At 40.9% G+C, this 21,870-nt stretch overlaps 1 protein-coding gene and 1 long non-coding RNA gene across 2 annotated transcripts; one reads left to right on the plus strand and one right to left on the minus strand.

Moving 5' to 3' along the window:
• Window positions 1–4,225: 4,225 nt before the first annotated feature.
• On the plus strand, window positions 4,226–16,113 carry gnrhr4 (gonadotropin releasing hormone receptor 4). Its single transcript, XM_048257931.1, has 4 exons — window positions 4,226–4,438; window positions 4,918–5,585; window positions 13,593–13,794; window positions 15,301–16,113. The coding sequence occupies exons 2-4, from the start codon at window positions 5,049–5,051 to the stop codon at window positions 15,798–15,800; spliced, it is 1,239 nt and encodes a 412-aa protein (XP_048113888.1). The 5' UTR covers window positions 4,226–4,438; window positions 4,918–5,048; the 3' UTR covers window positions 15,801–16,113.
• LOC125303941 lies at window positions 14,466–15,066 on the minus strand. Its single transcript, XR_007195144.1, has 3 exons — window positions 14,910–15,066; window positions 14,754–14,827; window positions 14,466–14,516 (listed from the first exon to the last, which is right to left on the minus strand). It is a non-coding gene; the product is annotated as an uncharacterized LOC125303941 (long non-coding RNA).
• Window positions 16,114–21,870: the final 5,757 nt, after the last annotated feature.

A 21,870-nucleotide genomic window follows, 5' to 3' on the forward strand; every position in this document is an offset into this window, starting at 1 on the left:
TCTAGTCAGGTGGTAAGTGCTAGAATTAGCTAGTTGTAAGTAGTGCTACGAGAGGAGATATTCTCTGAAGAGCTGGGTCTTTAGGAGTGTTGTTAAGATGGATGCCCCTGCTCTAGTAGGAACTGGTAGCGCCTTCCATCAAGTTTGGATTGACCTGAGCGTACCGGTGGCAGAGCTAGACGTCGTTCATCTGAGGAGTGCAACGGTCAGGAGGTAGCATATATGCCATATGAGGGCATTCGAGTAGGTGGGAGCAGAACTGGAGACTACTTTGTAGGCAAGCATTAGAGACATGAATTTGAAACGGACGGCCATAGGTAGCCAGTGTAGCTGGATGAGCAGTGGGGTAACGTGCCCTTTTATGTTGGTTGTAGACCAGGTGCGCCGCCGCATTCTGGATCATCTGAAGGGGTTTCACTGTGAGTTGGGTAGCATCTTGAGACAAGTCGTGATTTTCCATATGTTGTGAGTGTGAAACGGCATGACTAGGCGACTGAGGCAACATGATCAGAGAAGGTTAGTTGGTTGTCGAGAGCAGCCCTGGTTGCAGCCCTGGTAGGTGCAACAGACAGGGTGTCAATTTTGATGTTGATGTCATGATGTATGGTAGGTTTAGCTGGGAGGAGCAGCAGTTCGGTTTTATGGTAGGTTTAGCTGGAGGTGGTGTGCCTTCATCCATGTAGATATGCCTGAGAGGCAATCAGAGATTCGTGCCGAGACCAATGGGTCATCAGGTGGAAAGAACAGATAGAGCTGTGTGTCATCTGCATAGCAGTGGTATGAGAAGCTGTGCGAATGGATAATCTGTCCCAAGCAAAGAGAAGGGCACCTAGTACTGAGCCCTGGGAGACCCCTGTGGGTGAGGTGCAGACAGCTGTCCAAGCCATGATACGTCCTGTGAGGTAGGATACAAACTGATATGGACTGGGTAATATGTTAGGAATGAAAGGATGCCACTTCGTTATTTGGGAATGAAAATTATCAGAGGACCCCGGAAATCTAAGTGAAAAAATGATGTGGCAAGCTAGTCCATTTTGCTTGAATTTCATTGCAGCAACTCATGATGGTACTCAGTAGTTCGTACGGCACTGACATGATAGATGGCGTCGGGGCATGCTCCTAATGAAACGGCAGATGGTGTCCTGCTCCCAGATGTGGACATGGCCATCATGTGGTGCAACCTGGCGGTGTTGGATGGACAAAAACATAATGTCCCAGAGGTGTTCAATAGGATTTAAGTCAGGGGAGTGTGGGGGAACAGTCAATGCCTTCATCTTCCAGGAACTGCCTGCACATGTGTCCAGCCATTGTTGTATCAATGCCTTCATCTTCCAGGAACTGCCTGCACATGTGTCCAGCCATTGTTGTGCACCAGGAGGAACCCAGGGCCCACTGCACCAATAGAGTCAGACAATTGGTCTGAAGTTTTCATCCTGATGCCTAAGAGCAGTGAGGGTGCCGAGGTCTGTGCGTCCTTCCAAGGATATCCCTCCTCAGACCATCACTGGCCCACACCAAACCTGAATGATGTTGCAGGCAGCATTACATTCTCCAAGACATCTTCAGACGTCAGATGTGCTCAGGGTGAACCTGGTCTCATTTGAGAAAAGCACAGGGCGTCAGTGGCGAACCTACCAATTTTGTATTCTATGGAAAATACCAATTATGCTGCACGGTGCTGGGCAGTGAGCATAGGTCCTTCCAGAGGCCATCGGCCCTCAGGCCACCTTCATGAAGTCTGTTTCTGACAGTGTGGTCAGAGACATTCACACCAGCGGCCTGGAGAGGTCATTTTGTAGGGCTCCTACTGTTTGTTGTTTCACAAAGGAGCAGATACTGGTCCTGCTGCTGGGTTAAAGACCCTCTACCATCCTGCCAAGCTCTCCTAGAGCAACTGTCTCCTAGAATATTGAGACTGCGCTGCCTGGGAGACACAGCAATCCTTCTGGCAATGGAACGTATTGGTGTGCCATTCTGGAGGAGTTGGACACTGACCCTAGCCAAATGTGAAACTAGTGAAAAATCAGTCAAGAAGGATAAAGATGGAAAATGTATCATTTGCCACCACCTCTAAAACCATTCCTGTTTTTACAGACCTATCTCTCTTCTTCCTTTCTTGTTTCTGGAGAAAGTGGTCTTCAAGCAAGTCTTGGACTTACTATATCAGAACAACCTACTAGACCCTATGCAGTCTGTTTTCAAGAGTCATTCTACTGAAACTGCTTTTCTGTCTGTGACCGAAGCATTGAGAGTAGCTAAGTCCTCATCTAAGTTGCTAAGTCATTAGTATTCATTCTACTAGGCTTATGTGCAGCCTTCGATACTGTTAACCATGACATTCTCTTTTCTACACTATCTGAACTTGGATTTCTAGGAAAGCCCTTGACTGGTTTAAATCCTACCTTAAAGGGCATTCTTTCAGCATGTCTTGGCAGGGACAGGTATCACAGTCACATGACTGTGGGTCCCTACTTTTCTCTATTTACACCACTTCCTTGGGTGAGACCATTCACTCCCATGAATTTGATTATCACTGCTATGCGGACGATACTCAACTTTACCTGTCTTGAGCTTTTGGTGTTTCCACCACGAAGCACCCAAGGACTGGGCCCTGAATGCACTAGCCAGTGTCCTAAAACCCCAGAGTGCTGGTTCACTAGTCCTAATGTGTCAGAAGGGAGCTAACAGTGGGATGTGTTGGACTGGGTTATGCACTAATTTATCTAACTCTGACTGGGTGTATGAACTAATTTATCTAAGTCTAGGATAGAAGACAAAATAGCTAATTTCCCAAAAGGCAGCATATGTTAGATTAGAAGGATTGAGCCCAGGCAAGTGCAGGGTTTAGTCACACAGTCAAAACTTCAGACATGGCCTAAATGCACCACAGTTTTTGACTCAATGTCAGAATTTATGGCTACTTCCTTAAAATCCAACATGTCTTCCATTTTAATTATGCATGATTGTCACTTTATGTATTTCATAATGCTGAAAGATGGCTATAGACACGTCATATTATGTGTTAAAAGCAGCATAGCATTATAAATGTAGAAAAAAGGGCATATTTTGGTGGCCATATTTGAAGTCAAGATAGGGGCCACTAGGGGGCGCTATGTGTTGGGGTCCATTTCAATTTTTGATCACTAGGGGTAGTACTATAACTGTACCAAGTTTTGTGCTTTCTGCAAAAACTGAACGATTCAGGTAAAAATCTGGCCTTAGCTGCTGTACTATAACGTCGTGATTGTGACAGACCTTCATGCTGTACACCTACCTTGCTGAATTACAGGTTGTCAACGAGTAACATTTTGATAACAGAAAGGGATACAAATGTTGGTACAATGTGGGTAACTGACAAGGAAATGATGGTATGACTGCCAGTCTGACAGGCTAGCTAGACTAGCAGGTAGTATGACTGATGGCTAGAGAGAGAAAGATCTGGCAGAGACAGTTCCATTCTAAAATATGTCCTTCAGTGCTTTGGCCCCTAAACTCTGGAACCTCTTGGCTATCACCCGCTCCAGACTCTCCACCCTGGGTGGCAGGTCCTTCAGTGCTTTGGCCCCCAAACTCTGGAACTCCCTCCCCCAACCTCTTTGTGTCTGTCCTTCTCTTCCTTTCTTCAAAGCACATCGCAAGACCTTTCTGTTTAATGATCACTTCTCCTCCACACCCAACACATAGTTCCTACAGATAACTTGTCTTTGTTGTATTGTTTTGTTTGTTTGTTATTGTGTTTCCCTGCCTTCCTACTATGTAAAGCGACCTTGGGTTTGAGAAAGGCGCTATATAAAATAAACGTATTATTATTATTATTATTATTATTATTATTAAGAGCGAGAGAGAGGCCTGGCTAACACCAACATAAAGTGGGTTACAGTAAATGAAACAGAGCAAACAAGAAAGGAAAGATAATCATAAGGCTAAAACTGAGATGCTTGCAACTCATCTTTGCATGTCTTCTCAGACACTCTGCCTAAGCCAATTAGCCTACATTATCATGTTGAAGCCCACTCCACATTAGGCTACTCATTTTAGCAATTAACTCTGATTATCAATTGACAAGGGGTCATTATGCCTTCATTCATCATTACAGGCTAAGGCCACATCATGACCACATCATGCTAAGAGGTATGAGAAAGACAGAGCAGTCAGTCGTGGGTTGTGTAGGGGGCGTGTGACGTTCTCTGACGTTCAAGGGTAGACTACTTAGATGAGGGATCGGATATTTGAGCTGAAAGAGTTAGGCTACATCCTTGCTGCACCTTGCTTTACCTGTAGTGGCTCAGTGATCGAATCGAATATGCAACTGCGTTTTGAAGATTTTCGTTTCTTTTACTTTTGTTGTTGTTCTTGTTGATCGATTGGATAGCCTACTTTAACACGGATTATCACATAAACATGAAATTGTCTACACTCTACAGGACACACGACAATGGTAGGCTATAGACTGTTTGGTCTATTTTATGGTCTATTTGGCAGGTTTCAACTAGGTATCTTATGTTTTCCGTAGTTTCCTAAACTATTTTACTAAGTATACTTCAGAGATGAGTTGCCTACAAGCATCTCAGTTTAGCCTTATATGAATTCATCTATAGCATGTTGAGATTTTGTGTAGTGATGGACTTGTCTCGCATAACAATCAGTTTCACATGCCATCATGCTGTATCGTCGATTGAATTGCCCATTTACAGTCTATGTTTTCCGGACTGGCAGGAAAGAGTGTTGTTCTCGGAAAATATCCAGCGAAAATATTATATGATGAGGATAATTTAGTATGCGTCTAGTGTGATTTTAGCCTAGTCAGTATTTTGAACGTCGATTACATTATCAAGGCTTCATCTTAAAAGTCAAACAAATACAAATTCCATATAAATATTCAATATCTGTGCTCATTCTCATTTTTTATTTCTATAGATGGTTTATAACCCCTCACAGATGTCGGAAAATATGTCTTCAAAAAGTGACATTCATTTTTAGTCGAATAAACGAGCTTTTGCTCGAATGGAGACGGATCTTCCAACACTTCTGTCACCTTCACATCAGATATGAATGACAATTGTACTAACATCTCCACAGTCATGTTTGACCAGCTTGTGCAGAACACAAGCTGTGAATCCCCGCTGTGCAACAGAAGCGCAGTGCCAGATCACTTTCTCCGGTTGCCTACTTTTTCCACTGCAGCCAAAATCAGAGTGATAACTACCTTTACTTTGTGCGCGGTGTCGGCAGTCTGTAATCTCGCCGTGCTGTGGGAGGCTAGTACCAACAACAAGCGGAGGTCTCATGTACGAATCCTCATTATAAATCTTACTGTGGCGGATCTGCTGGTGACATTCATCGTGATGCCTGTCGACGCAGTGTGGAACATCACTGTCCAGTGGCTGGCTGGGGACGTGGCCTGTCGGTTCCTCATGTTCATGAAACTTGTCGCAATGTACTCCTGCGCCTTTGTCACTGTTGTCATCAGCCTCGACCGACAATCTGCCATCCTGAACCCACTGGCTATCAGTGAGGCCAAGAGGAAGAACAAAATCATGTTGATCATTGCGTGGACCATGAGTGTGATTCTGTCTATCCCACAGGTAAGGGAGAATAAAGATTCGTGTTCTTCTCCTCACTACCATGCATGTGGACTTTTGATTTCACATTGAAAACACTCCAATCCTTGTTTCAAGTTGGGTCACAGAGAATAAACTCTAATTATGTCCAGAGAGAACTGTATTAGGCACTTGTAAAAAAGGCATTTTTTCTTCTCAAACAGCTACCTGATACAGGCACTGATGATTTACTTCTTTGCTAACATTTTTGCTTGAATCTCAACTCTCAAATCTCTTTAATTCATAGCAGATATTTCCTGTAATTGATTATAAATGTCTGATATAAGTATAGTGTACTCAAGGGTGTTTTAAGATTCCTGAGGAGATAATTGAGCAGGGATGTGAAATGTATGCAGAGATTACACATATTCACATCTGAATGTTACAGGCTATGGAGATTTATGGAGATATTATGCATTACCACTGTTTTTTTTATCATGGCCGCTGATATGCACAGCATAGTCATATAGGATTTGTCAAAGTTTTTTGTCCTTTTCCCCTTCTCTTTTTATTTTTCGGTCAGCAGTTCCAGTAAGTCAGTTGTAAACCAGTGGCACACAAATTTCCACAAGGTTCATTATATTTTACTTGCTACATCACTAGCACATTATTTAGACACACATCCAATTCTGTTCTTTGTTGGACACTACAACTGACATATTTCACCATCTCACTCTTGTTTGTTCCAATATCATCTAATAAATAGCCTACACTAAAGATATATACATTTTTTAAGTTTAAATTTGACATGCTGAATTAGAGTCTTTGGACGCACAAGCATAGGTGAACCCAGACAAACCTGTTAGCAAATTAGAAATGGCTCTGAAAGTCCGTCTGGAAAGAATCCCATTGACGCCCAAAACCCAGGATCCAATCACAGTTGTGTCCTGAAGGGACTTATTTTCCTAAAAGGGCGTTCTATACATTATCCCGCTTATTACACGGCTACTTGCCCAAACGAAACAATAAACTCCCCACAATATGACTTTAGCCTACATAGCCTATTTGTTACCATTCATCGTGGCATTTGCTGAGAAACGAATAGTTTGCAACAACACACACTGAACTTGAATCAAACATTCTTTAGAACACAGCTGATCAACCGTCTGCTTTCACTTTTGAATGAAGTTCCAGTCAGAGAGGGTTAAAGCGGAGCGAGAGGCGCAAACGTTCGACAATTTCCGCGTTCGATTATTGCAAGGGGCAGGGGGGAAAATCCCCCTTTATGCAGACCAGAGTAAACCCTCGCTGCACTAATGTCAATGGAGACTTGTGGAATTTTACCAATAAATTGGTCATTATGTCTTTCTGGATTTGTTGAGGGTTTTTGGAAATTTTTGTCATAATCTGTAAGTGTTTGGGATCATTTCAAGCCTAAAAGTGCAATTTTTTAGCGTTCGAATTTGTGATAAAATAACTTAATATCAGACCATGCTGCTGCCAGTTACTGTCCGGTTGTTAGCATGCTAGCTATCCTCTTAGCTAAGGTAAAATTTTAAACGGAGAAGTGTAATTTCTTTGAAATGACAACTAGCTGAATAACATTACTTACATTAGTTAAAGTGAATAGTTTATACTCAAGTGAATTTGCAACAGTATATTAAGTTTAAGCGAAGTCCTTCAACTACTAGTCACTTGTTAGCGCATAGCTGTATTGCCATAGCTACTCCCATCCACTTGTATAGCATTTTAAGCTAGCGTTAGCTAGCTAGCTAGCTCGGTTCACATGACTAATTAAACTAGATGTACCGCATAGCGGTACAAAATATGACCGCCGCTCAGTCCTGTACATCCGTTCCGCGAAAATAAATCACACTTCAATTTGTCTCCATATTTTACTCCATCCCCCACTCTTGAAACTTTTGTGTATGCTTGTTTGGCATGCCTGAGTGTGTGTGTGCGGCTGCACAGAAAGTACCCTACTGGTGCTGAAAAGGTGAATAGATTGTAGAATAGCCAAAGAAGATGTAGAATTGTTATAAAACCTTTAAAATCTCTAAACAATCACAAGTAGGGCAGTTCATCACAGTTCATCCATTGCAACTGGATTGATGAAAGGTCACTTACACCTGTAGGCTACATTGTATTTGGGAAAAGCAAAAGGTATCAGCATAATGTTATTTATTTATTTATTTTTATGTATTTATAAACAAAAAAACATCTCTGTCAGTTCCAACAACAGGTCAAAAACAAAGGTCATTTTGGATGGATGGATTTTTTGTGAATGTTTCTTCTTCTACATAAGATTTTAGTCATCTTTAGTTCATGTAATACTTTATTGTCAATGCACAAATTAAGTAACAGTAGTCTGAAACGTTATTGTTAATGCACAAATTAAGTAACAGTAGCCTAGTCTGAAACGAAATGCTGTTTTACATCTAACCAGTGGTGCAAATAACTGACATGTCCAAATGGGCCTTGATGAAATGCGCCGCTAGACTGTTCATACACATTTTTAACGGGCCAAAGTTGAAAAGCTTTTGTCCGTTATTGTTAGTGCAAATATAGGCTGATTCATGTTCCCTTGCATTGTTTAACTGAGGTCCATGGCTAGTCTGGCTTTCATCAGACCAAGCTCAATCTTTTAAGAAATCAAAAAAATAAATAGCGGGCAGATCAGGCTGGGTTCACCCAGCCTAGTCCATAGGCACCCGATATTGTTTAATTTTCCGATTGAGATATACACGCTCTGGCTATTCTAAATGCAAAAATGCATCAGGGAGTTATGACAAAAACGGTAACTAACAAACTAGATCCTAATAGAAAGTTGTTAGCTTCCCTAAGCTACAGGTAGGATTATAAGGTAGGCCTATTGACAACATAAATTGTCAATAGGCTATGCTGGCTTACACAAATAAAATCTCCTTTGAAACCAATGGCTTACGCCTTACAGTATCAAGCGGACTTAAACTGTCATATCGCGGGCGAAAAGTTGTAATAACATTCACGCAGCTCCATGAGTCAAGGAAAGCGAATGAAGTAGCCACTTCTAAATGGGACCCACTACACAGTAGCTTAAGGTGTTTTGCTAAAGCAGCCATAATGAAATGAAGGTGTCATTGTTTGGATACTTCACACACACGTGCTTTTTAATTTCACAGACTACAACTACCAAGCTGTAATCAAAGCACATCGATTCCCCTCTCACACCCTGCACGCACTTAAAACAAAATAAACAGGCGCTCAGTCTCACGCATGTATAGGCAAAACTGTATCAGACCGGGTGTAACGTTGGTAAATCTTCCATTGCACAGAATGATTTTGTAGCACGTGCAATAAATGACAGTCGAAAAGATACAAACAGTGCTGCTATCAATTTGTTTGGTATAACCGCATTTATAGTTTTCTACAAATGCAATCAATCAAATGCCTCCATCACTCAACCAACGCTAACGGTAACATTACCTAGGTCCTTATTGATATTACAAGATTAACGCATTCCTGCAGTAAAACCAAGCATGTCCGAAAACATCCTTAGATTTATTTCGGCTTCAAGAAGAAATGGGAATTACACTTCATGTGAACATCGTCCTATCCTTATTAGATGTTAAACTGCGGTAAATTACAGTCCTTGTATGAAGCGTCCATTGTTTTTCCAACCCACTTTTAACTTCCAACAAAATTACGCCTTACTGCAACGATGCCATCTAGTGGACAAACGACTACTTCTCGCCAATACTGAAAAATGCAGCCATGATGATGATGATGAATATTTATTTTGGCTTTCTTTTAATCCTACTGATTTTCATTTTTTTTACCGGGGGCAAATCACAAATGAGTGATTATGAGCCAGGTTGATGTGGGCCCTTGAGACCAACATACCATAAAAGATTCAAAGAGAACTGTGTCTGCCCTACCCTCCTTTCGGGGTCCAGTCCAGCGGGGGCTGCAGATGAAAACGAAAAATGACGGTTCCATGCTATCCATGTGGGGGTACATGCTCACCAAGTTTTGTGTACCCCGGTCTTTCAGTGTCCCGGAATCCTTGTTGGTGTAATGCGTCACTAAATGTACACATAAATTATTTTATTGTAAGGCCCCCCATGAACGAAAGTACACAAAACTTGGCATGCATTCAGAGGGTGTCATAATGATCCTACTCTTTTAATTTTGTGCAGTTTTGACCTTGTCAGCCAGAGATATTGAGATGAAAACACCTCATTTTTGCTTTTTAATTTTTAACTAGGTGGCGCTATACATGAAATAAGTGGTAATGGGATGGGTTGACATGCCCCCTTAAGACCAACATACAAAAAAAAGGTGGACCTCCTAGGCCCTACGGTTCTCGAGATATTCACAGAAAACTGTCTCCGGCCACCTACAGGCCAGTTGGTGTATAGTAACATAAATTAATTTATTGTGTGGCCCCCCATGAACGGAATTCCACAAAACTTGGCGTGCATACATAGGGTGTCATAATGATCCTACACTTCCAATTTTGTGCAGTTTTGACTATGTTAGGTCACAGATACCTTCAATTACACCACCTCATTTTTACTTTTTGTGTTTAACTAGGTGGCGCTATACATGAAATGAGTGGTTATGGAATGGGTTGACATGGCCCCTTGAGATCAAAAAAAAAAAAAAAATGGTCCTCCTAAACCCTACGGTTTTCGAGATATTCACAGAAAACTCTGTCTGCCCTACCCTCCTTTTCGGGGTCCAATTCAGCGGAGGGGCTACAGATCAAAACGAAAACGATGGTTCCATGCTATCCATGTGGGGTTACATGTCCACCAAGTTTCGTGTACCCCGGTCTTTCAGTGTCCCGGGAATCATTGACGGAAATTTGGGCATCGAAAAAAAAAAAAAAAAAAAAAAAATCTGACTAAACCTATATATGACCGCCACAGGCTGTGGGCGGTCATAATTATTCATATCATGTCCTAAAGAATGATTCATTGGTATCATACATGATTATAGACAATAATACTGTGAACACAATAAGGTTTATCTGTTCTTATTGCTTATTAAGAGAGAAAGTTTATTTAGTGATGTAAGGTGACACTCCCACTTATGCAGACCAGAACTGTCCCGTTTTGCTCCCACAGTAACGAATTACGTTGCTCTATCTTGCTAGTAATCAAGGATCTTTGTTCCAGTCCTTGCGTAGTGATATGAAAGACGTATCAGAAGTACAAAACCCGTTGTCATTGACAGCAGTAATTATATGATTGCAGCGGTAATTACATGACAATATTTTACCGTAGAATTTGGGAAATCCCATTCAAGCCAATGGAGCGTTCTACTTGCCTTGTGAAGAGCCGTGTAATAAACATATTTAAGATATAGGCTTATTTACAGTACTATGAACAAACTATTTATAACTGTGTGGACAAATGCTTTACTGATGATAAATTAGAAATTACTAATGATGAACAAAGCATTAACTAATAAGTAACAAAGGCTTAACAAAGGGAGAGCATGGAGCACTTGTGATCTACAGTGCAAGGTGTATAGGGGATGGACAGAAATAGGGAAGCCTGCTTTATTTTCTAGTACATGTGGTCATATTATTTTAGAATTATCTGTTGAGTTCTGGGCATGTGCCATCAATTCAGATTTATTAATCAATGTTGGCAGGTGATTTGTCCTGCACACTTGTTCTCTTCAAGTTATTGTATACTGAGGACATCCTGTAATTAACCTTTGGATGTCACTAATGGTGTCTGATCGTTATGTTTTAAATTACGTCCATAACAGAAAGCATTGCATTATAAGGAACAAAAATGAAATGGGTGGGATTTTAAACATTATTGTGCAATGGGAGACTGTCAAAAAGTATATATACATGGAAACATCCCAAACATATAGCCAATTATTTTTTATATCTGAGATTTGTGCATTCTTCCACAGCATGTACAACACCAAATCAGAAAAAGTTGGGACGTTGTGTAAAATGCAAATGAAAACGGAATGTGATAATATACAAGTCAAATGTTGAAAATGAAAATGTTGACTATTTCATGGAAAATATATGATAATTTTCAATTTCATGTTAGCAACATGTTTAAAAAAAAGTTGGGACAGGGAATGTTTACCACTGTGCTGCTTTACCTCTTCATTTAACACAATTCTGTAAATGTTTAGGAACTGAGAAGACCAGTTGCTAGAGTTTTGAGAATTAAATGTTATCCCATTGCTGCCCGATATTCCATTCCATGATGGACCTAATTTGACAGGTCTGGGCTGCAGACAGGCCATTTTAGCACCTGGTCTCTTCCTCTATGGAGAAATACTGTTTAAATATGTGCAGAATTCATTTTGGCATTGTTCTCCTGAATATTCAAGGTCTTCCCTGGAAAAAAGCATTGCCTGGATGGCAGTATATGTTGCTGAAAACCTGTATACATCATTCCGAATTGATTGTGCCCTGCCAGATGTGCAAAATGCCCATGTTGTAGGAACTGCACCTCTACACCGTCATAGATGTTGGGTTTCGAATTGAGGACCAAAACAAGTTGGAGTTGGATGCTTGGATATGTCTTATCCTCTTTAGCCCAGATGAGTCCATGTTTTATAAAAATAATGGCCATCCAATTTATTTTTTAGCTCTTTCCCTTGTTCGCAAAGATTTCTCTGGATTTTCTGAATGTTTTAATAATATTATGTTCTATAGATGATGAACTCCCCAAATACTTCACAATTTCATGTTAAGAAGCATTCAAATTACATTGTTTCATCATTTGTGCACACAGGTTTACGCAGAGGGATGAATACCCCTACTGTACATCTTAAGAGACCCTGCCTCTCTGGGATGCTCTAATTAGTTGTGAAACATTCCTCCTTTTGTTTTCTTTATCATTACACATCTTTTCCAGCATTTTGTTAGCACTTTTCGGAAACTTGTTGCTGATATCAAATTCAAAATTAACATATTTTTTCCATGAAATGGTCAAATTTGTCATTTTAAACATTTGATATGTTGTCTATGTCCTTTTTGAAACTAAATATGAGTTCAAGAGATTTGCAGATTATTACATTCTGATTTTATTCACAATTTACACAACGTCCCAACTTTTTCTGATTTGTGGTAGATTAAATCGAAGTATTGTGTATGGCAGTCTGTCTTCTATACATTACACATGTTGGTTTTTAACATAAATGCTGTCGGGAAATCTGCCTTAAGGTGTTCGTAAATAGAGAACAGGAGTGTAGAAGGCATCTTTTCATCTTATTATGATCATACTAGGAGCAGTCTCCTTTTACGACTACCAATATTCCTTTCAAAGTAGCCTTTTTGAAAAAAAAAAAATAGAATAGGCCTACTGAATAATTGGACTTCCAGAGGCTATATATGTGTTTTTATATTGTTGTATTTATGTTACATTTCACATGGATTTATTTTGCAGCTGATTTACAAGTAAGTCAAAGGCTGCACCTTTAACTGTCAAATGACTTTATTGCCATTGCTGTTTATTGCCATTGCTGTTATTTTTCTTATTTGTATTCATATATGGTTTGCATCTCTGGTTTGCAACATTGCATCTCTAATTAGTGGATCTGTTCATAGTCATTTTTATCTCTCTGATGGGATGACCCAGTGACTCCTTACCCAGAGGGATGCAAAGGCAACTGTGACATCCATGATTCACTCTCAGTCTCTTGTCAGAAACACAATTGTCACAGTAATACCACCCTGGTAATCATGTTCATGCTGATGTCTGTTCTTATCAACAAAGAGTGAGTACTGCATAGCTGACCTGACAGTACTCACACATACTCGGAGAGCAGAACCTTAAAATAGTAATGACTTGTGTGCTAGTGCTCTATCTGTAGAAACACATTAATAATCATCTACTGCCAATTGCGTTTTTATGGAGAGCAAAAATGACCTTGGTGTACATGTATTTACCATCCTAAATGCTTTCATGTAGTTTCATGCACTTTATGGAGTCTATGCACTTGTGGGAATTGAGACATGTTTTTAAAATGTGTGGTTCAGAAATGAGTGGGTGATAAGATAGTCATGACTGCTGTGTTTCCCAACAGATGTTCATCTTTCACAGCGTCACCATCACCTTCCCGGCAAACTTCACACAGTGTACAACCCGGGGCAGCTTCCTCCAACACTGGGAGGAAACTCTCTACAACATGTTCACGTTTGTGTGTCTCTTCCTCCTTCCCCTGGTCATCATGATTGTCTGCTACACACGCATCCTGCGGGAAATATGGCGAATAGCAAAAGGAAACAGTAAGTTGAAGCTACATCAGGGTGGAATAAAAAATGGAATCAATTAGTTGCAGCATGGTATGCTTACAGTAATGATACAAAAGCACCGCTTAAGTGGTTATGTAGCACTCGGCTCAATTTACTATATTCTAGGTTATGTCTAGTTACTTGGACCAGAATCAGAAGTTTCTAGATAAGACTACTGGAGGTAGATGGATGCAACAAGCTAAAGTTTATGTTAGAATAATGATGACATTTAATAAGTAAAAGGAGTGAATGAATAAAATGGTATAAATAACAATAAGTACAATGAATAGATTGAAATAAATAGAATACAAAGTGCAGTGCAATAAATAACAATATCAGATGTTCTATATACGGTTCTATATTCGGGTGCACCCTTATCTTACCTAAGTTCTAAAATATTCAATGTGATCTTTCAATGGTACAAGAAAATAAAAATATATACAATAAATATTCAGTGTATTATAGTATGTATGTGTATCAATTCAACAAAATGTATTATCAATATCAACGATCAATGTGTCACAATCAATTAATTCAGTTCATTCAGAAGTTATCAGGAGGTTAAGTCAGGGAATAGTCAAAAGGTCAGTCTGGGTCAGTCTTACAGTCCTACCACAGTGGTGTGGCGGAAATGAAAGGTGAAGGGAAGTTCAGATTCGATTCTGGGAGGCTCGCCATCAATTCAGATCTTTTATCCACTATAAAAAAAACCTGACCTGTAAATATACAGGCCAGAAACAATCATGTATCCAGGTCTCAGAGTACAAAACATCCAATAAATAGTCACATCAAATAAATTAAATCAATAAATAAATTATATGAAACTGGTCTATGTTAAAAGGTTTATTAAACATTACCGGAGTTCAAGCTAGGCTTTTATGGTGCTGCACCAGCAGTAGCTCTAGTAGCAAACCTAGCTTAGCATAAACTTTTAACGGAAAAAACGAACTCACCGAAGCCAGCATTCGATGCAGTACAGGCAGTTCAGAAAGTTGCAGTTCTGTTTGAAGTTTTGTCTTCTGGATGTCTACGATCATAATTATGTCTACATTACTATTTATGTATTTAGTCTTGTTCTAATCTTGTAGATATTTCAGTTAAATATGTACCTTCAATCCATTCGATTTAACGTTAGTCCTGTCAATCGTTTTCCCTCCGGTCAGGTTTATGTTCTCGTTCAGGTTTCTTTTCTCTTCTTATTGAGTTCTTATTGATAGATTATTCTCGTTGGTTCGTGTTAGTTCGTGTCTTTCGTTTGATTTCATTCAAAAGTTGTTCTGGGGTTGCTGTGGAGACGCAGGGGTCGCGCTCTCATTGGCCAGCTGGCTTTTAGAAGTTAACCCTTTATGCACTGGGCTACAGTTAATTTATGTGACAGTGCTTCAGTGCCTTTTCAATTTTCACGTTCATTTAGTGAATTGTAGAATATAATATCTGGGAGGTGATTACAGTGCTGAAATATGAAACAAATATTATTTAATTTCACTGTTTCCTCTTTAGTGTCCTCCAAAGAGGTTAATCTCCGGCGTTCCAACAACTACATCCCAAAGGCGCGCATGAGAGCGTTAAAGATGAGCATTGTCATCGTGACCTCTTTCATCGTCTGCTGGACGCCGTACTATCTACTGGGCCTATGGTACTGGTTCTTCCCTGACGACTTGGAGGAGACCGTGTCCCACTCAATGACTCACATCCTCTTCATATTCGGCCTATTCAACGCTTGCTTGGACCCAATCACATACGGCTTGTTCACAATCCACTTCCGCAAGAGACTGAAGCGATATTGCCATGAAGCGGTGGCGCTGAATGAGTCTGATAACAACTCAATGATGACCGGCTCGTTTAAGTGCTCACCATCGCCTTTCCGCATGAAGAAGCTCGCTCAGAACAGTCAGACTGGCAGCCGACCTCAGAGCATAGAGCGTCAACAGTGCAAGACACAGGAACCACCTAACAATTGTCTCACTGCAGACACAGACCTAGGAGATCCAAACTGTTGAAGTCCAGAGAGTGGGATATGATGAATGCGACCTTGGCCCTTTCGTTTGAGGAGAAACAATCTCCGAGAATATTTTCATACATATTTAGTGTTGTGTCCTAGACTGTGGAAAATGGAATAACTGGGATAAACTGAGTATGATCAAATTGTCCAAATTGACTATTGTTATTCAAAAAATGGATCAGGCTGCTTTTTGTAAAAAAGAGAATGTAAGCATTGCTACTGTTGTCGTTAGTGTCAGTATGCTTCAAGCATGGACGGATTATGAACTTTCAGGCCCCTGGGCCCAGATGTATTAAGAGCCCCCCACTAATTGTCGCATATGTGGGAGGGGGGGTTTGGGGGTCCTCCCCCAGAAATTGTTTAATTTGTTTGATGTGATTTCCTGTATTCTGGTGCATTTTGGGGATGGCCAATACTAAATTCAATCAGATTCATAGCCTATATCCTGATTTGTTGATATTGAGGCAATGATTCCATGCAATGGCTTGGGCTTCAGGGCCCCGTGACCCCTTGGGCCCCTGGGCCTGGCCCCGGTAGGCCCGTGCAGTAATCCATCCCTGGCTTCAAGGGGTTTCCTGTCGTGATGTGCAGGGGCCAAGTTTCAACTTCAAGTTTCCGTCCACCTTCAGCAGTATAGCTTGCACACTCTCAGACGGTAGTTCCTGTCAAGCACTTCATTTGTACATTTGTACAAGTCCAAGTAAAATAAAAAAAACAAGGGGAAAAATCAATCTTTCCTCTAACTCCTGAAGAACAGCTGCACTTTTGTGACCCCAACGTATATAGCACATAAAATGCCATCACCTCCACTGACTACTTCAAATCAGAATATATTTCCTGTTGCTGCGAGCATGCAAGCAAGATACAAACGTTTGGTGCATTAGTGATGCAAATGAATGCAAACAATTTATAGAGGAATTCCTTTATGTTTACTGGCAGCACTACATTTCTGCCGTCTCATCTCCCTATCTCCGGAGTTCAGGATTCGAGGGACACATTAACATTATTGACAGATTAACAGATTAACTGGCAATTCGCCTACCTCACTTTAAGTCCCTGTGGGGATGCATAACAATGCTGCATATTTTCAGATATAATTATAGCATATAATGTTATGTCTTGGTATTTAATGTTATTTCTTGGGTACAGTTTTGAGAATAGTGCGATCCTATTCTAAAATGAATCTTTCATTGTTTGTTTATTTGTTTTTCTGTGTATGGCATCTCAGGAAAGGTATTGCTCATTTTCAGAGCAGTGAGATCTTGTTGGCAACTGTAATATTATTGCTGTACCGTGAAAACAGAGGTTCAGGTATGTTAGCTGTTGTAAAATGTGTCATTTGTCAGTATGATGTTCTTACAAGTGGCAACCTCTATCAGTGCAGAGTCTTGGTGTGGGTGAAGGTCTTAGTGCTATTTCTCTATCTGTGAGCTGTGCCTCGTACAAATTCACTGTAGCCACACTCCTGTGTTCCCTCGACGTTGCACAGAACAGATGTCCAGTGGCGAGGAAGCCTTGGCTGCAAAAAATGATAAAAACCTGTTGGTGTACGTGAGGGGATAGAGTGAGAGTCCTTAATGTCCTCAAATTTTTTATCTCAAGATCTCTCTGCTGTTTTTTTGCTCTGTCCTCTCTCTCCCCTCACAGTCTATTCGGTCCATTCTATTCAACACTTAGATAGATATGCTTGAAAAAAAAAAACACTGGACATCAGATGCATCTTCAGTCTCCAGGCATATACAATGAGAAATAATATATATTTGGATTTGACACGTCTATTTTTGTGTTTCACAAATTTGATATATTTTGATGTATGTTAGTATATTATTGATGCCGCATGTTACTGAACAAAGTTATCTGTAAATTGTAGAGCTAATTTATGTAATTGTATTATTGTAAATGAACAAGTTTGAGGCTATACAGTATATAGTATATGCATGACATTCATTGTGACTTTACTGACTGTGTGAAATCACTTGATTTATTCCAAGTGATCTGTGCTTTTAAGTATTTTTTATTTGAGTTATTAAATTGTATTTTATCCAAAACGAATAATGCCATGCTAAATACATTAAATGCTGCTATAAGGGGATATAAACATAAGAAAAGCTGTCCCTTCTGTGTGTCTCACATAAAGCACAATGTGCACCATATATGACCCGATCTGGCAAAATTAGTCGGAAGTCGCATGTTATACAGGCTGATTATTTCAAAAACCATTGAAAATATAGATTTGGTGCTATATTAAAGAAGAGGTATTCTTTAAAAATAAATGTCCTTTAGTTTCATAGTCAAGAATGTAAAGTTACAAAAATGATGCATCAAGTGATCATCCTACCTGCCTGTAACCTGTAACTTCAAATGTGATTTTCTCAGTTTTTCAATTAGAAAAAGATGGTGGGAGGCCATCATTCAAAATTCTGTATCTTGACAACAATTCAAGATATGATTTTGACCATCATTTTAAAGCTTATGTGTCCTCCTTCTATTGCAAATGTCAACTTGAACTTTGGGTTACTGTGGCTCATTTTGCCAGATCGGGTCGATATGGATTTTGAAAGAAAAAAACATTGTATGTGAAATGTCAGATCAATCTGCCCTGTCAAGCGATCCATTATGATTAGAGTAGCACAACTTGGTTCCTTCATCTCACAGCTTGCTTATGCATTTTATAGCTACATGGTATCAATATTATCTTAAGTTATTTTATTTACAAATGTATGCTCTTGATTGCAATTCTTATAAAGAGACACATTCAGATTCACAATCATCGTGACAGTCTTATTTTTCTGTGGATATGTGTATGTGAGGTTGTGTGACTGATATGTAATGCTGGTCATGATATTTTATTTGCCCTGATATTTTATTTTTCTGTCACAACTCAGCTTAGAATATCTGACTGAGCAGAAGGTGACTGAACTCAGCAGATGCAGTCTACACCATCTCTCCACTGTAGCTGCCCAGGCTTAGTGTGAACAGATGAATGCTGCTGCTAGAATGTAATCTATTTTTCTGCTGGGTATGCCATTTGTCATATAATTGCCATGAATACTGGTAGGCCTGAAAGTGCCCTGAAGACCAAGTTGATAAGAATATATTTACTGTACTTGAAATGTAATTCAGGAGCAGAAACACTCTGTGCTTCTGTCCCCCTTTGTACTAAATACTAAAAGGGGTATCATTGTGTGGACCATTATAAGTGGATTATTCTGGAGATGACAGGAAACTTAATCTTTTCACTGTCAGCATACTCTCCCAAGGCTCACGTAAAATTTTTGGTGAAAGAGATGGTTAAAGAGACCATGGTCACCTAATCACCATCTCTTTACCAGCTAAATTACAGTATATGGACACATGGAATTATATACAATACATGGTTTGGGACTCAGATCCATCATCTCCAAGATCATAAAAGAGGAAAGTTTGGCATCCTAATTAGAAGTGCAGTGTACATGCAGAGCTGACATGTTGTGTAAGATGGCATAAACAATACAGGAAATGTCCTGAGGGGAGAGCTCAGGATAATAAGACTTTGGTCTTGTGTGGTATGAGTCACCTAACACATGGCTGGAGTATTCTGCTGCACTCGTATTCAAAAGGGTCAAGAAAGAGGTTACAGTGGCTGTAAAGTTCAGGTCCTGCTAGGCATTGTTCAATGCACAAACAAGTATTAAAGTACACAGACTTGCCAAAACATATGAAACAAACCTACAAAACATAATTACATTAAAAAGGCAAACAATAGTTAAGGTTGCTCTAAATATGGTACAAAGAAGCAGGGCTGCTTCTACTGTAAAGGGCGAAACATTTTCATCATAAAACATGTGTGCTGCTTTCATACATGCCAGAATACTTAATCAAATGCTATATAACACTTCTCCTCCCATGTGCACCCAAAGCTCCCACCTTTCTCTTGACCTTCCCATAAAGTCAAAGTCAAGTCAAAGTCAGCTTTATTGTCAATTTCTTCACATGTTCCAGACATACAAAGAGATCGAAATTACGTTTCTCACTATCCCACGGTGAAGACAAGACATATTTGACCAATTTTAAGTCCACAGACAAACATAACATTCAAGTAAACAAAAAGTAAGTAAATAAGTAAATAAGAGGGCACATATAATAATAATGAAAAATAAGAGCAGCAAAATTTTGTTGAAATTGTGCATAGACAGTCAATAAAATACTAGTGCAAATACTGTAAAATACTATAAAATACTGTTTGACCTAAGTAATAAAAGAAAGTGGCATAGTGGTGCAAGTTATGTAAGAGCAGCAGAAGTGTTGTGTTTTCAGGACAACAACACCAAGTTGTAAAGTGTACAAGTGTGCAAGTGTTCAAGTGTGCAGGTGGAGTAGTGCAGGCGGCCATTGTGGGTCCAATGTCCAGGATGTTATGTAGCTGAGGGTGGATGGGGAGAGGAGGGAGAGAGTTCAGCATCCTTACAGCTTGGTGTATGAAGCTGTTAGTGAGTCTGGTAGTGCGGGAGCGCAGGCTTCTGTACCTCTTCCCAGAGGGCAGTAGATCAAACAGATTGTGAGCCGGGTGACTTGCATCACTCACAATTTTGGTCGCCTTGGCGGGTGAGGGTGGGTGGTGTAAATGTCCTTCAGGGAGGGGAGAAGCACCAATGATCCTTCCAGCTGTGTTCACTATGCGCTGCAGGGCTTTCCTGTTGTATTCAGTGCAGCTTCCGCCCACACAGCGATACAGCTGGAGAGGATGCTCTCAATGGTGCCTCGGTAGAATGTGGTCATGATGGCTGGTGGAGCACTTGCTCGCCTGAGTTTTCGCAGGGAAGTACAGGCGGCTGAGCCTCTTAAGCCAGTGATGCAGTGTTGGTGGTCCAGGAGAGGTCTTCACTGATGTGCACCCCAGGAATTTGGTGCTGCTCGCTCTCTCACCCACAGCACCGTCGATGGTCAGTGGCAGGTGTTGGGTGTGACCTCTCGAAGTCAACAACAATCTCTTTGGTCTTGCTGACGTTCAGCAGGAGGTTGTTGTCCCTGCACCACGTGGTCAGATGGTCGACCTCCAACCTGTATTGAGTCTCGCCGCCCTTGGTGATGAGACCCACCAGAGTTGTGTCGTCAGCAAATTTCACTATGTGATTGTTGCTGTAGGTTGCAGCAGTCATCGTCAGCAGGGGTGAAGAGCAGCGGACTGAGCACGCAGCCTTGGGGCCCCTGTGCTCAGTGTGATGCTGCTTGAGGTATTGTTGCCAACACGCATACTACTTGGGGCCTCTGACAGAGGAAGTCCAGTAGCCAGTTGCAGAGGTAGGTACTGAGTCCTAGTTTGTCAAGTTTGCAGATGAGTTGTTGTGGTATTATGGTGTTGAATGCAGAACTGAAGTCTATAAACAGCAATCTCACATATGAGTCTCTTTTTCCAGGTGGGTGAGGGCTGGGTGGAGGGCAGAGCAGATTGCATCCTCTGTAGACCGCTTGGCTCGGTATGCAAACTGGAAGGGGTCCAGGGTGGGGGAGAATGGCTTTGATATGTGACATGACAAGCCGCCAAAGCACTTCATGATGATGGGTGTCAGTGCCACAGGGCGGTAGTCATTGAAGCAGGATGGAGCAGTTTTCTTCGGGTACAGGTATGATGGTGGCAGCTTTGAAACATGATGGGACGATGGCTTGCTTCAGGAAGTGTTAAAGATGTCTGTGAAGACATCCTTAAGCTCCCCTCGCAGTCCTTCAGCGCCACGACCTGGGATGTTGTCTGGACCTGTTGCCTTACGGGTGTTGATAGCAGCAAGTGTCCTCTTCACGCTGTCGGCAGAGAGGCACAGGGCTGCTCATGTAGAGGGGATGGGTCTTCTGTGGGCAGGTGCTGTTTTGTGCTTCAAAGCGAGCAAAGAAGCGGTTCAGGTTGTTGAGCAGAGGGATGTTGCTCTCACAGCTCTGTGGCACGGGCTTGTAGTCCGTGAGGGCCTGAATGCCCTGCCATAGGCTTTGTGAGTTCCTGCTGTCTTTGAAGTGGGTGGTTATCTTGTGAGTGTATTCCTTTTTTGCTTCCTTGATGCCACGGGACAGGTTGGCTCTCGCTGTTTTCATGCCAG

Source organism: Alosa alosa, chromosome 11, assembly GCF_017589495.1.
Source record: "Alosa alosa isolate M-15738 ecotype Scorff River chromosome 11, AALO_Geno_1.1, whole genome shotgun sequence".
In the NCBI taxonomy this organism is placed as follows: domain Eukaryota; kingdom Metazoa; phylum Chordata; class Actinopteri; order Clupeiformes; family Clupeidae; genus Alosa; species Alosa alosa.

What these genes read in the sequence shown, in the direction of transcription:
- gnrhr4 (XM_048257931.1), top strand. Translation starts at nt 5,049, where the DNA reads ATGAATGACAATTGTACTAACATCTCCACAGTCATGTTTGACCAGCTT. An exon ending in TGATTCTGTCTATCCCACAG is followed by an intron (nt 5,586 to 13,592) that starts GTAAGGGAGAAT and finishes GTTTCCCAACAG; the next exon opens with ATGTTCATCTTTCACAGCGT. An exon ending in GCGAATAGCAAAAGGAAACA is followed by an intron (nt 13,795 to 15,300) that starts GTAAGTTGAAGC and finishes TTTCCTCTTTAG; the next exon opens with TGTCCTCCAAAGAGGTTAAT.